Source organism: Schistocerca nitens, chromosome 5 (genome assembly GCF_023898315.1).
Source record: "Schistocerca nitens isolate TAMUIC-IGC-003100 chromosome 5, iqSchNite1.1, whole genome shotgun sequence".
Taxonomy (NCBI): Eukaryota; Metazoa; Arthropoda; class Insecta; order Orthoptera; family Acrididae; genus Schistocerca; species Schistocerca nitens.
The window spans coordinates 436,986,608-437,002,844 of record NC_064618.1 but is presented as its reverse complement, the minus strand read 5'-3'; the positions used below and the strand labels follow the sequence as shown (position 1 = coordinate 437,002,844).

The window sequence follows — 16,237 nt, the reverse complement described above, 5'->3', positions numbered from 1 at the left end:
TACTATTACAGTGATAATCAGACCATCAGGCTTAGATTTGCCAAAATGGCAAAATTTTGCATTTATTGTCAGGTAACTTTGCAGTCATGTGAAAAAACTGTACTTCATAGAAAACTGTGAAATGTTACTTCTACATCTACACTCTGTAAACCACTATGAAGTGCATGGTGTTTCCCATGTTACCATGTATTAGGTCTTCTTCCCAACCCACTTGCATATCCAGTGCAGCATGAAAAACTTCTTACATTCTTCTGGGCATCCTATAATTAGTCTACAATAGCTCTATGGTCCCTATGGGAGTGATTTTATTCCTGGATTTCTCACTTAAAGCTGGTACTTCAAACTTTGCAAGTAGGCTTTTGTGTAGTAATTTGTGTCCATTTTCAGTCATATTCCAGTTTAAAAATTTTCAGCCATCTGCAAGTCAAACCTAGGACTATCCATGTTGACTTCCTTTGTATAAATTCAATATCTCCTGGTAATCCTATCTGATGTGGATGATACACATGAGCCATATTCTACGATATGGTCAGACTGATTGCATTTTGCCAGTATCCCACCAGTGAACCGAAGTCTGCCATCAGTTTTACCTATGACAGCCTATGTGGTAAGTCCACTTCCATACAAGTTTTAACACCCTGATAATTGTAAGAGTTAACCGATTCCAGTTGACACCCGTTGGTGTTATAGTCGTGGGGTACTATCCTTTTTTTTCCTTCCTCATTTTGTTAAGTGCACAATTATACATTTATGAATATTTAAAGCAATCTGTGAACTTTCCACCACTTTGAAATATTATGAAATCCTGACTGAATATTTTTACAGCTTTTTGGGGCACAACCAAAGTTAATTCTATATCTGTTAATGACTCCATTCAAGATAAGCTGCATTCTTCCTACCAACAAATCGTCAAGCCAGTCACAAATTTTATTTTATACATAATATTACTACAGTACAGAGTTAAATGCTTCTTGGAAGACAAAGAATACTACATCTATTTGACTGCCTTCATCCATGGTTTGCATGTTTGGTTCATATAGACTCCATGCTGCATCTTTGTGGAAGTGAAATTTACCATTCCAACACCATGAAATTATTGATAAGTGTATAGTTTCAGATGCACTGATTTATGGTTGACAAAAGATGTGTTCATTAGACCACTCTTCTTTGTAAGAAATGCAGTGAACAGTGGAATATGTCCTTACATGTTTGAGCAACTTTCAAGTGCCCCGACAGAATTTTCAACCACAACTGCTCTTTCAATGTTGTGCACTATCATTTGCAGAAAACTTCATTTGGATATCTTGAATTGATTCTGAGATTTGACAATTGTTATAACCACATGATTTGTAATACGAAAGTACATTAATATGTGCATCGCTTTTGACCATTCTTCAGATATAAACTCCAATAGCTTGAGAACAAAATGAGATATCCTTCAGCTCTAAATTTTAAATAAAATTTCAATATCTTATCTACATTTTGTTTACTGCAATGTATGAGCTAAACCTCAATCGCATGAAAAGTTTATGTAGTTCATTTTTACCTCTGCAAACCCAAAATTTTTTTGCAGTGTTGTATTCAATTTGAAGCAGTGCAGAAAGTGTGATGAGTGAAGTAAATATGATGAGTGATGAAAAGGAATTCGTTCTTTATCAAGTGAAGATATCAGACTGTAAATTGTGCAAAAATTGAATTTTATTCACTTAATAGTTTTTGAAAACTCAGATTATGTGTATTTCGTATCAGACAGAACACCATCTCTCAGCACAAGCACCAGCATTTGGCAAGCAGTACAAGCATGCAGAGAGCTTGTCTGGAGCAGTGAAAGTGTGTGTGTGTGTGTGTGTGTGTGTGTGTGTGTGTGTCTGTGTGTGTGTGTGTGTGTGTGTGTGTGTGTGTGTGTGTGTGTGTGTGTGTATGTAGAGAGAGAGAGAGAGAGAGAGAGAGAGAGAGAGAGAGAGAGAGAGAGAGCGCACTAAAATGGCCAATACCACTCCCCTCCCCCTTGCCACAGGAGTCATATCCCTTGGAAGACCCACGTGCAAGACTTGCCCAATCAACTCACCCAGCACTTTCTACTCCAGTCCTGTCAGAGGCTTATCCTATGCAGTGGCGGATACAGAAAAACCTCAAGGAGGGGGCGCTAAAGATATCTTGAGTTACCTTTACTTTTACCGTAATAAAAAATAATCAAGTCACACGGAAAGTATGTTGTTGTTGTTGTTGTTGTTGTTGTTGTTGTTGTTGTTGTCTTCAGTCCTGAGACTGGTTTGATGCAGCTCTCCATGCTACCCTATCCTGTGCAAGCTGCTTCATCTCCCTGTACCTACTGCAACCTACATCCTTCTGAATCTGCTTAGTGTATTCATCTCTTGGTCTCCCTCTATGATTTTTACCCTCCACGCTGCCCTTCAATGCTAAATTTGTGATCCCCTGATGCCTCAGAACATGTCCTACCAACCGGTCCCTTCTTCTTGTCAAGTTGTGCCATAAACTCCTCTTCTCCCCAATTCTATTCAGTACCTCCACATTAGTTATGTGATCTACCCATCGAATCTTCAGCATTCTTCTGTAGCACCACATTTCGAAAGCTTCTATTCTCTTCTTGTACAAACTATTTATCATCCATGTTTCACTTCCATACAAGGCTACACTCCATACAAATACTTTCAGAAACGACTTCCTGACACTTAAATCTATACTAGATGTTAACAATTTTTTCTTCAAAACGCTTTTCTTACCATTGCCAGTCTACATTTTATATCCTCTCGACTTCGACCATCATCAGTTACTTTGCTCCCCAAATAGCAAAACTCCTTTACTACTTTAAGTGTCTCATTTCCTAATCTAATTCCCGCAGCATCACCCGACTTAATTAGACTACATTCCATAATCCTTATTTTGCTTTTGTTGATGTTCATCTTATATCCTCCTTTCAAGACACTGTCCATTCCATTCAACTGCTCTTCCAAGTCCTTTGCTGTCTCTGACAGAATTACAATGTCATCGGGGAACCTCAACGTTTTTATTTCTTCTCCATGGATTTTAATACCTACTCTGAATTTTTCTTTTGTTTCCTTTACTGCTTGCTCAATATACAGATTGAATAACATCGGGGAGACGATACAACCCTGTCTCACTCTCTTCCCAACCACTGCTTCCCTTTCATGCCCCTCGACTCTTATAACTACCATCTGGTTTCTGTACAAATTGTAAATAGCCTTTCGCTCCCTGTATTTTACCCCTGTCACCTTTAGAATTTGAAAGAGAGTATTCCAGTCAACATTGTCAAAAGCTTTCTCTAAGTCTACAAATGCTAGAAACGTAGGTTTGCCTTTTCTTAATCTAGCTTCTAAGATAAGCCATAGGGTCAGTATTGCCTCACGTGTTCCAACATTTCTACGGAATCCAAACTGATCTTCGCCGAGGTCGGCTTCTACCAGTTTTTCCATTCGTCTGTAAAGAATTCGTGTTAGTATTTTGCAGCTGTGACTTATTGAACTGATAGTTCAGTAATTTTCACATCTGTCAACACCTGCTTTCTTTGGGAGTGGAATTATTATATTCTTCTTGAAGTCTGAGGGTATTTCGCCTGTCTCATACATCTTGCTCACCATATGGTAGAGTTTAGTCATGACTGGCTCTCCCAATGCCATCAGTAGTTCTAATGGAATGTTGTCTACTCCCGGAGCCTTGTTTTGACTCGTCTTTCAGTGTTCTGTCAGACTCTTCACGCAGTATCATATCTCCCATTTCATCTTCATCTACATCCTCTTCCATTTCCACATAATATTGTCCTCAAGTACATTGCCCTTGTATAGACCCTCTATATACTCCTTCCACCTTTCTGCTTTCCCTTCTTTGCTTAGAACTGGGTTTCCATCTGAGCTCTTGATATAAGAAAGTTTAAATAAAACTTATTATACAAATATACAAGACAATGAATTCTATGTGCTTATTCTTCTTGGAAAATCGGTAAACTACATCATCAATAGGACAATCAATGTCAGGGTGTGTGTTCAACAAAGCTAAGTCATTCAGTCATTCCTCCTCCACTGTTGACCTCAGCCATGTCTTTGTACGCCGCAATGTTGAAAAACTACTTTCTACTGTAGCAATAGATGCAGGTAGACAAGCAAATATTTTGTACAGCATGTGCAAAATAGGGTAGTCAGATCTAGGACAGACAACACTTTCATAACAGAATCACAATCATTAAGGGTCTTTATGTCTGCTAGATAGGAAAGTACAAATACTCAATAACTTGATTCAGTCAAGTCAACTGACAAAAGAAATGAACGAATAGCGGCATGGTGGTGTGAGGGGCAATGCGGGCCTACCGCAAAAGGGGGGGGGGGGGGGGCGTGTCCTCCATATGTATCCACCGCTGATCCTACCATCTATGGAAGCAGGCATATTATCTACCAGTTCTGCTACAATCAGTGCACAGTTAGTTATGCTTTAGTTTCTTTGTAATTATTATTTGCTCATACTCACTATTAGTAAGACTGGAATGATGTACCACATAAGCTTCCAAAGTGGGTTTAATCTGTTACCCTGAAGAAACTCAAAATCATTGTAGACATTTGTGCTACCTGAAAAAATAAAGAAAATGTCTTACTCATGGAAAACACAAATTTAAAAAATACTTGATACTATTCTGCCTACATTATTTGTACCCACCGTATATCCATACTAGCCCTATTAGTTCCAGTGCAGTCAGTGCTATGACAGCTCTTCCAGTAACATAGTGATCAAGGATATGCACAAATTCAAGCTCATTCTGCAAGATTGAAAAATATCTAATTAATTATCTTCAGTTAAAAGTTTGTCAAAGCAATATATTTTACCAGAAGAGATAAACGTGTATGACAAAGATAAAATAACAATTTCACCTGTACTTATGGTGACCAACATTTCATCTCTTTGTTCTCAATGTGCAGCATTCTTCACTCAGAAAAACCTATAGTGATTTTTTGCTCACTCTCTGCCTCGTCCAACACCAAAAAAACAATGTACTGTGTGCTATTCTTTAATATATTTCCATAAAAAAAAGTAAAATGCCTTTGACTTAATGAACATTAGACAAAAAAGCACGTTATGCAAATCTAATGGATTAGAACATTTTACTAAACACCTCAGTGAAGAAAAAAGATATCAGGCAGTTTTGGAAGGCGATTTGCTCACATCTCATCTTTAGCTAACCTAGAGGGTACCTGTGCACCCTCTCCCTGCCATCCAAACCTTCTAAATTTATGTTTTGAGTAGCCCATTTGACAGAAAAGTGCAGGCTGCTGACAAGTGGCGTAGTGATAGTTTTATGTTGAGAGAACTACAATGAACACAAAAGCCATATATTCCACAATTTCTTTGTACCCAGGAAACTGTTACATGTTCCATTGTTGCTGTTAACTGGTTATTGATGTTTTGGAATATTTTCTTGGTTGGATATGTCTGCTGAATTATCTCAAGTGCACCATTTGGCAAGAATGACCAAGCATCTGAGGGAGTATACCACAATATTCCCATTAAAGTACATTATAGAAATAATATATTTTTACATAATATTTCACAGAATTATGTTAGAATTTGACCTGAGGTTAAGGTTTCTTCAAATTATGCATTTTGAGACCACTAATTAGTGTAACACACACACACACACACACACACACACACACACACAGAGAGAGAGAGAGAGAGAGAGAGAGAGAGAGAGAGAGAGAGAGAGAGCACTTTTGTAATCTATATGCATACATACCAATAGGAAGCACGGTATTCCAATAGCTCCCATAATGAAACATGTTAAAATGACTGTCTGCCACCATCTACAACGCTTACTCATTTCACCACATATGCCCAGTGTCACGGCAATAGAAAATGAACACTAGAACAAAATTTAAAATTAGAATACACCAAAACTTCTCTCTTTCAAATGACAATGAAAAATAAATCAAAATAAGTGACCGAATTCACCATAATGAATTGCAATAAAATTGGTTAGAAACTAAATTAAGTAAAATGCTATATACACTGTGAAAGATCATAAATTAAGTTTGTTCTGCAGAGTAAGCTCTGTAATATAACCACCTGAAATTCTAGATTAAATAAAAATTTGATATTTTCAAAACTATATGTGGAAGAAGACAAAGTAATTCTCATGCGTAAGATATTGAGTAGATCAGCATTAGTTTCAGTTGGCTGTTACTATACTGTATAAATCTATCCTGCAACGGTTGCTTCTGTATGTAACTGTTTGGTGACTCATTCATGTCCCTGTAGGTTCTATCTGCTTCATGATAATGGAAAGGAAAGTGTATGCATCGAGCTATAATACCATTCAAGCAGCTAGACGAGTATTTTCTTTGAGAAAAAGTCCTAACCACAACACATTTTTATGTCATTTAGTGATGAAGTACATTTGGTTGTTATGTCCCATAACTTTACAGCTAGGCATTCTCAACTTTCTAAAATAGTAGTCCGTAACTCAGAAGATACATGTCCTAGAATACTGATACGCAAGGCAATGGGACTTTTTGCAAAGGAAGTCTAATGTGATGACCTTTAATAGTTCTTAATATATAAAATATAAAAAATATAAATCATATTCCTGCTGGGTGCTTCAACAATGATAGATTGGTGGCCCTTCTATAGAGCAATGCAGGACAGAGGACGTAACTCTCAGAAAGAAAAGAAAAAAAGGAAGGGGAGTTCTAGTAGTTTGCACATTAACTTTCCTAATTTGGAGAAATCACAGGAAACCTTGCCCTTTTTACCTGTACAACTGTGCTATCAGTAACTGTGCTTCCCTCAAATCTGGCTGAAAAGTTATTGCATAAAGTAGGCTATTTTAAATGATAATGTCTACACCAGGTTTATAGTCCAAAACAATTGAATTAAACAACATACTGTTCATGGCCAGTTTGAGTCCTGTTTACTATTATCTATCCACAGATAACGGGCGAGCCAATTACTACATTCAACTGATGTCCTATAATAATGGCAATTGTTTGAGTGCAGTAACCCAACATAAATACAGATTCACAAAAATTAGTGTGTGGCAAGGAAGTAATTAACACATTCACAAATTACTCTGTCCTCTCAAGTAGCTACTCACTGAAATGAAAACAATGCATGCAGAAAGCATAATTTGAAAGTAACACAATTCACAGTTGAACACTATTGTCAAAATTTGCAGACAGTATTTTTAAAAGATAACCACATTTTATGAAGTTAATTACAAGTTCACAGTTGATCATAGGAAACAGTCATTATATAGATTCTGACATTGATTTTGGATCAAATTCAGCACCATGTGCAAGTTGTAATTTGTGTTAACTCATCTGCAGTATACAGAGCAAAGGGTACAGATCTTGCTCACATAAACTTCCTCATACCAACTAAAATGACTCCAGAAAAGTTCCTTTTGTCAGTTTACAATAATTAATACTACTCTCAGATATTGTTGTCCAGTGTCCTTTTACAAGTTACAATTAGACATTTACATTCCTGATAAAGTGAATATTGTAGAGAGATTCTTCTTAATGTGAAATTTTACATACAACAATAATTGCTATTTAACTATGCTACCTGATGTGCCAAAATGCGGGTTTCTACTTCAGTAACAGTTTTTTATACTATAATGCAAACTACTCTGAAACTAAATGAGGGCAAAAGTCATTACCACATTTCCAATTTTAGCCGTATAGTTGCTGTAATTGTTCCATCTGTCTTTTTCCTCTACTCTACCCAAAAGTTAGTAACTGGGTATACGTTTACACTGAACAATGATAAAGTTTTATATTACCGGTAATTTGAAATTAGCACAGTTTTTAGGTAATCTAGTCACACATTTGAATTCCAGTAATCAAAAGCATGTAATGAATGATAAAGATGGCAAAGCCACAAGATTTTCAATACTGTGCATATGCCATGATAATCTCCAAGATACTTGAAAATAAATAAAAACTTTTTGGGGGGAGACGGGTGGGAGGGAGGAAATCCACTTGCTTTGTTACAACCTGCTAAATGCCACAAAAACACCACACACATGACAAGAAACAAAAGAAAATTATGTCCACAAATATTAACAAAAAGCAGTCCAGTCACTTCAACAGATCAATTTCAACTATAGTAAATACTATACTAAGAAACCTTACTACTAAGAGACCTTACCACAGACAGAAGCCCCGAAGCAACAATGGCAAGGAAAATAAACACAGCCCATATCTGCTCTGAAGCACTCATCACATTTGTTGATGCAGTATATGCAAGTGTCAAGAACCACACTTCAGAGAAAAATGGTTCATTAGTTTGTATGTTAGCAGATGTAGTCAACTGCCCCTGCCATAATACTGCTATGACTACACTTGCCAATCCCACAATCAGTGACAGCAAAATCTGTGAGAAAGACAACCTGTAAAAGAAAAAGGTGCTGTTACACAAAATAATATGCAACATTCACTCTTTTGAAAAAATGATTGCATCACATGCCATCAACTTTGTGGATACAATTAGCTTTATTATAAGTGCATTTATCTAAGCTATAAATACATTCCAGTTTGATCACAACAGAACTGTAATTATGCTAATGAATTATAGCTGGCTGTAGATGAGTTTTCTCCAAACCTTATATTTTTTTAGTCATGAATGGAAATATTTTTGTCTTAAAAGTGTCCAGGATAGCAATAACCTGTTGAAGTATAGTAAAAACTTATTAGAGAAGAGAAATGTTTGCTTTTGACTTATTTATAATGCACCCTGCTTAAGAAATTCTTGTCCAAACTACTGAGGGACACAAAAAGTGGAAATGAAATCTGTGTCATGACAGAGTCCCCAAGTGTTGCAGTATCATGACAGAGTCCCAAGTGTTGCAGTATCATGACAGAGTCCCAAGTGTTGCAGTATCATGACAGAGTCCCCAAGTGTTGCAGTATCTGATGGTTCCACAGAAATCCCTGTACATATCAGATTTAATAACTATAAACAGTACCTCCATTACAACAGATGTCATCTATTCTACATCACGAAGTCTGTCCCCTATGCTCGTGATTACTCTTGAGTATTTTGCCTCCTGTGGAAAGCAGGAGCTATTTAAATACACTGATAACTGTAACAGAATCTTTTTAGCAAGAATATTATGTCTGGCTAGTCCAGAAACACACATTTCACACCATTTCTTCCCATCAACAAACACACTGCCACTGTCAATCATCATCATCATCATCATCACCACCATCACCATCACCATCACCATCACCATCACCATCACCATCACCATCACCATCACCATCACCATCACCATCACCATCACCATCACCATCACCATCACCAATTGCCAAATAAGAAATATTTAATTGTACATTTGAGTACTTCTCAGATTTTATTTGGTAAAATGATAACTGCACTCTATGGCCTAACAAATTACACTAACAAAACACGGCTCCATCCTCCAATATGAGGTTCATTGTCACAGAGCAGAAAAATCTTAATGTTGGATTGAATAAAAAAGTTAAATGTGTTCAAATCTATTTTGACAATAACAATCTTTCTCCTACTACTATGCTATATTTAAATCTGAAACCAAGTCAGAATTGCTACAGCACATCAAAGCATTCCAAGTGCCTCAATTCACTCTCAAATTTTATTAAAGTATCTTTCACTTAATTAAAATTCAGTTTCCTTAAATGATGAACTTTTTTAAATCTATTATTCAGCAGTCCACTTAAAACTAAAGCAACCAAATTTATTTATAAAACAAAACAAAATACACGAATACTACGAGCTATAGTTTTGGAACCTTACCACTGATTCACACAATGATTTCATCTAGATTTCTAATATATGTGATGTCAATAATGAGTTTGTTATCCATAATAATATGCCTACACAGTCCTTGATGCTAATAAGCTCCTCTATAATGAACAACATACGTTGTGTGTATGAGATTTTTTTGCAAATATGTTAGAGTTATGATGTTTGGACTCAATGTTCCAAAAATTTACAAGTAAGGTATTTCACAGTACAACATTGTTCTTGTAGTAAAACTTGAAGACATGATAGTATCAACATTCCACAAGCGAGCAATCTTTATGCACAGATACACAATATGAAAGGGGATCGCTAGCTGCCTTCCAACTCATATATTGCTGAACTACACATATTTTAGAAATATTATTCAAACCAACGTTAAAATTCAATACTGGTCACCTGAAAAATAAATTGGTATTCCCCAAATCAAAAAAGGTATTGCTCCAAAACTAATGAGAACAAAATTTTAAACCATTATTTCAACAATTTATAAACATTACAGTTTGAAGATGGTATAACATTTGAGAAACCCTGAAAACAACTATGAAACAAAGGAATATTAGAAAATATTTCTTTTCTTTCTTTCTCTCTCTCTCTCTCTCTCTCTCTCTCTCTCTCACTGGTCATACCGGACTCTAGAGTCCATTACCGCAGAAACGTATTTTTGCCATCTGTCCGTCTTGGGCTATTTCCTTCCATTCACCTTCAATACCAAGGCTCCTCAAATCAGCCGTTACATTGTCTTCCTATCTATGCCTCGGTGTCCCCACAGGACGTTTTCCCCTCTAAGTGCCCTACCAGTACTCTGCGCGCTGCCCTGCCCTCATCCATTCAAGCTACGTGACCCGCCCATCACAGCCTACGTGATTTAATAATACTGATTATGTCAGGGCTTGAATAGAGTTCGTGAACCTCTTCGTTATGCAGTTTTTGCCACTCTCCGCTATCATCATCCCTTTTTGCTCCAAAAATTTTCCTCAAAATTTTGTTTTCAAATACTCTAAACGGCTTTTCATTTTGCACAGTGAGAGACCAAGTCTCACACCCACACAGCATAACTGGTAGAATAATAGTTTTGTATATTCTAATCTTTAAACTCCTTGACAATATCCGTGATGAAAGTAATCTATTCAGTGAGAAGCAGCACGCATTTCCTGTCCGTAATCTCTTCTTCAGTTCGGATTCAATCTCATTTCTCGAAGTGATGTCCACACCTAGATACTTAAATGTGTTCACTTTTTCAAACTGCATGTCTACAACTCTTAATATTTCCTGATCTACTGCTGTTGGCATTCTAGTAGTAACCAGGTATTTAGTTTTGTCTTCACTTATCCGTAGACCTACATCTTCACTAGCCTTGATTAACGCATTCGCATTTTCTGTTACAGATTCTTTTCTATCGCTAAAGATGTTTAGATCATCTGCATACCCTAATATCTTAATATTTCCATGTAACTCCATGCCCTATGAATTATCTGCTGCCATTCGTACAATATATTCTAGGACTAAATCAAAAAGTAGCGGAGACAGGGCATCTCCCTGCTTAAGTCCATTCTTTATTATAAATTCTTCCGACTCCAATTTCCCCACGCTTACTCTACCTTTTGTGTTTTTCAAACTCGATTCTATAAGTCTAACATACTTCTTTGGTACTCCAAGTTCCAAAAGAATTCTGTACAATTTTGATTGCAATACTGAATCATATGCTTTTGTAAAATCTATGAAAAGATTATGAACTGGTTTATTGTATTCCCATTTCTTTTCCAAAATCTGATGCAGGATGAATATTTGGTCTATAGTTGATCCCCCACAATTTCATCTGCATATGGTGTAAGCCTGCTTAGCAGAATATTTGAGAAAATTTTGGAACCTACTGGTAATAGTGATATCCCTCTATAATTACTATAATCCATTTTGTCGCCCTTCTTAAAAATTGGGATCAGAATCGACTCCTGCCACTCTTCAGGTATCATCTCTGAGTCCCATACTTTAATTATCACTTTGTGAAGTACTTCCACCAATTTCTGGCCCCCATTTTTAACTAATTCTGCAGTTATGCAAACTGATCCTGGTGCTTTATGGTTTTTCAATTTGTTGATTGCATCTCTTACTTCTTTAACATTGGCTCAGGTATCTGGGGTTCTGCTGTATGTATTTCGTACGCCTGCTCATTTCCTGCTTCCTGGTGTACATTTAATAGATGCTCAAAATACGCCCTCCATTTACTTAATATAGTACTGGGGTCTGTCAGTATTCCCCAGGCATCCCCTTGAAGTGCATTTGTCCTAGCCTTGAACCCCTTCCTATACCCATTTATGTCTAGGTAAAGTTCCCTAATGTTTTTTGTTTTACTGTTTGTTTCCATTTTTTTAATTTGATTGTTCAAATAATCCCTCCTCTTTGCCCATAGCCTACGACCAACTTCCTTTCTCATGTTCAAGAACTCCTCTCGTTTTCTGTCTCCCATTCTATCCCAATCTAATCGTGCTTTTCTGCTTTCCTCTACCAATTTCTTGCATTCCTCATCAAACCACGGTTTCCTCCTGTTCTTAATTTTACCTATTTTGACCTTCGCTACCTATTTGATATTATTCCTCACAGTGATCCATTGTTTACTTACATCCTCATTTTGATCTTCATGTGTCCTGAGAGCATCAAACCTATTTGAAATTTCTATCATGTACCTTCTTCTAAAGTTTTCATAATTTAGCTTGTCAGTGCCAAGCCTAACAAGTTCTGCATTGTGACACCTTGATGTTGCTGTAGATAGCCATTGGTGAACTTTGGCAACTACAAGAAAATGATCAGAATCACAGTCTGCTCCCCTGAAAGCCGTAACATTTTCTATACTAGTGTGCCATCTCCGATCTACAAGAACATGATCAATTTGGTTTCGGGTGTGTCCATCTGGAGAGACCCAACCCGCTGCCCGGGCCAGCATATTCTCCAGTTCTCTCACAAATTGAAAATGTCTGGTCCATGGTGGCCGACCAACTGGCTCATCACAATACGCCAGTCACTACTCTTGATGAACTGTGGTGTCGTGTTGAAGCTGCATGGGCAGCTGTACCTGTACACACCATCCAAGCTCTGTTTGACTCAATGCCCAGGCATATCAAGGCTGTTATTACGGTCAGAGGTGGTTGTTCTGGGTACTGATTTCTCAGGATCTATGCACCCAAACTGCGTGAAAATGTAATCACATGTCAGTTCTAGTATAATATATTTGTGCAATGAATACCCGTTTATCATCTGCATTTCTTATTTGTGTAGCAATTTTAATGGCCATAGTGTATTTTAATTTTCTTTTTGTAATAAAACTTATTAATATGACTTGTTTGATTGTTTGTCTAGCGAACCGAGTATTTAGGCTTCCCAGACACTACACCAACACTGAAACGTTTTTTATCAATTTCTTCGATTAACATACCTTGTGTAAACAATAATTCGCTGAATGTCCAGTCAGGTAAATTTTCTTCAGAAAAATGGCTACCATCTTTCAAATTCTCTTTGAGAGATGTACTCTGTTTCTGCCTCTAATTCTTCTCCCAAGTTCACGTAACCCATACCACTCTCGTCTCACTGTATGACTTCAGCCTTAGCCTTGTAGATATAGTTATCTATGTGGCCATCAATTAGTCATAACCAGTCATCATTGGCAAACTCATCTTGCCCCTCTTCAGATATTTCATATCGGTTTCCTTTAGGACTTGCGTTGTTAGGGTTGGCTACTTCAATTACTTTAACACTGCCTCTTTGGTACAGAGCTTTCCGTTAATTTGAATAATTTTGAATAGAGTAAAACAAACAAACAACAAAACAAAACAAACAATAAAACAGAGTAAAACAAACAAAAACAAAACAATCATTTACCCATGCTTCAGTCACATAATCATTATGCGAACATCATGTATATTCATTACCTTTACACGATAGCAACAGGCAAATTATTTAACTAGAAATAATTTGATGAAGTACAATGAAATGAAAGTATTATTTTCCTACACTATCCATGTCATATAAAATAAGATTATTGATCGAAGATTAGATAGGTATAGCACTAAACAATCATCTGTTTTACATGAAAGATAATGATTAAATAACTAATTATTAAAAATGTGTGTGTTGTAATTGAAATTTGTCAATAATTTTCTTAATTAATGTTAAATTTGTGTTTATGTACCTATAAGTACCACATAACTAGATGTCAAACAATGGTAGTCCAGGACAGGATACCAACAATGTCATGAAAAAGATAATTTGCTACTCACTGTACAGAGCAGATGTTAAATTGCAGATACATACAACAAAATGTCTGTCAAACAAGTAAGCTTTCTGCCAAGAAGGCCTTCATCAGAATCAGACAACACAATACATGCACGCAAGTGCAAATCACAAACATATGGCCTCTGTCTCTGGTTGCCAAGGCCAGACTAGCCTCAGCAGAGAGAGAGAGAGAGAGAGAGAGAGAGAGAGAGAGAGAGAGAGAGGTGGGGGGGGGGGGATTATTCCAATGAAGGCCTTTCTGGGCTGAAAGCTTACTTGTTTGACAGTCCTTTCGTTGTGCCTATCTGCAACTGTAACTCAGCATCTCCACTATATGGTATGAACTATCCTTTTCTTAGTATTGTTACATTCCATTCTGGATTTTCCATTTTTAAAAGATGAGTATTCCATTTTTGGGCCATATGTATCCAAAATAATAAACAGGATCAAACCATTGAACACTGGTAAAGGAACTGGTAGGGTGAATGTTAATTACCATAGAGCACTGTGCTTGGGGTATATTATGCCAGCCTGTGTGCTGATGCTTGCAAATCCAAGGTGGGAAGAGAAGAACATCTGTACAAGGGCCATGTACCACACCTGAAAAGTAGAAATAAATTTATTGGCCTGTAGAACATCATAAATTTGGTTCTCAGATCATCAAAAAAGTCATAACAAAAATATAACTGTCTTCGTTCATACTGCAACCAGTGGAGATACATCGACAATACTCATTGCCGTGTCACGCCATACGTCAAATGCTACATTTCTAATGTTAATCTTTCAGTAAATTACCAGTCCTCACATCAGAATAAGCCAGAAGTATATCATTTCCATCAGAACCACATCTATCATGGCTTTCCATCATCATTTTCAAAGTAATTTTATGGTTTCTTATAAAAATAAGATTGTCTAAGGTGTAACTTACACACACAGTTATATGTAAATGATTTCATACAGTCTCCCATTAGTAAACAACAAAAATAAGATCTGTATTCTCAAACAAATCTCAATCAGAGAGAGCCTTCTCTCAAAAATTTGCAAAATGATAACTGAAAAAGCTATTTAAAAACTTAAAATATTTGAAATTCCACTTACCCTAAAGTCCAATAGGCTATTCCAGTCAACTTTTAGGAATTCTTTGAGACCAGCAATATCTGTGTCTCTGAGAAATGATTCAAATAGGAGTGCAGCCAGGACAGAAATAATAAACAAGAAGAGTACTGATGCTGCTACCCTGTATGACTGCTTTGATCCACATATGCTAGAAAGAGAAATATGAGTGAGTATCATTCAAACAACATTTAAAAGTAATTTAATTAAATTAGTTAAGTCATCAACTTAACCTGTAAAAAAGGGAAGTATCTCACACTACCTTAGGCCAGTTTAGTGACAGTTTTACTTACCACACTGTGCGGATTATCCAGAACAAGAACAACAAAGCAGCTAAGATCCCAAACCAGAGTGGATCCATCTGCACTGGTGTGAGGAAAGTATTCCTACAATGAGGAAAAACGCTTTATTGTATTTTTCTGAGCAGCTCATTTTATGGGCTCAGACCAAAAATACTTTTGCACAGATGTCTAGCTCAAAATTATGTAAGTCTATAGACTTCCATAAGCATTGACATTGCTGGTAAAATATCTTCCGAATCATTAAGCCACACCACACACCTCTTCAAACTACTTCAATTCTCTACATTTCAAGTACTTTAGTTTTAATAGAAATATGACACAGTCAAACAATTACAACTCTAAAGATTTTACCGTCAATACATAGATATTATATTTTATCTTAATCGTTTTCGGAAGTGTTTAAGGTATGCTAAGATAAGTGGACTATTACTCTTATTTACAATCCTGGTTCACTTGGAGACAGACAGCATGGATAACATTTGGGTGGATGCACAATTTTCCATACGCTGTTTTCTGAAGCGGACAATATGATAGTTTTTGCAAAAGTACTAAGCTTCTCCAATGAAGTTCACAGTATTAATGAAGGCAATTTCAGATTTTGGTTACATACTATCAAAGACATTTAAGTTTATTTACTTATTTACTCATTTATAAGTGCTATCTAATGGGAAAACTTCCAGAAATGAGGATTTAATATAGTTTTAGTCTGTCAAGTAAATACAGCTACAATTAACTGTTTGTGAGAT

At 36.5% G+C, this 16,237-nt stretch overlaps 1 protein-coding gene across 2 annotated transcripts in view; it reads right to left on the bottom strand.

Moving 5' to 3' along the window:
- LOC126259442 (sodium-dependent nutrient amino acid transporter 1-like) overlaps positions 1–16,237 on the bottom strand; it is a 288,279-nt gene that overhangs the window by 15,569 nt on the left and 256,473 nt on the right. For both annotated transcript variants that reach the window (XM_049956256.1, XM_049956257.1), the window contains 7 exons: positions 15,483–15,575; positions 15,175–15,340; positions 14,573–14,676; positions 8,176–8,416; positions 5,762–5,887; positions 4,687–4,786; positions 4,501–4,598 (listed from right to left, as the gene is read on the bottom strand). In XM_049956256.1, the coding sequence (XP_049812213.1) occupies positions 4,501–4,598; positions 4,687–4,786; positions 5,762–5,887; positions 8,176–8,416; positions 14,573–14,676; positions 15,175–15,340; positions 15,483–15,575 (928 nt within the window). The remainder of the gene's footprint in view (positions 1–4,500; positions 4,599–4,686; positions 4,787–5,761; positions 5,888–8,175; positions 8,417–14,572; positions 14,677–15,174; positions 15,341–15,482; positions 15,576–16,237) is intronic.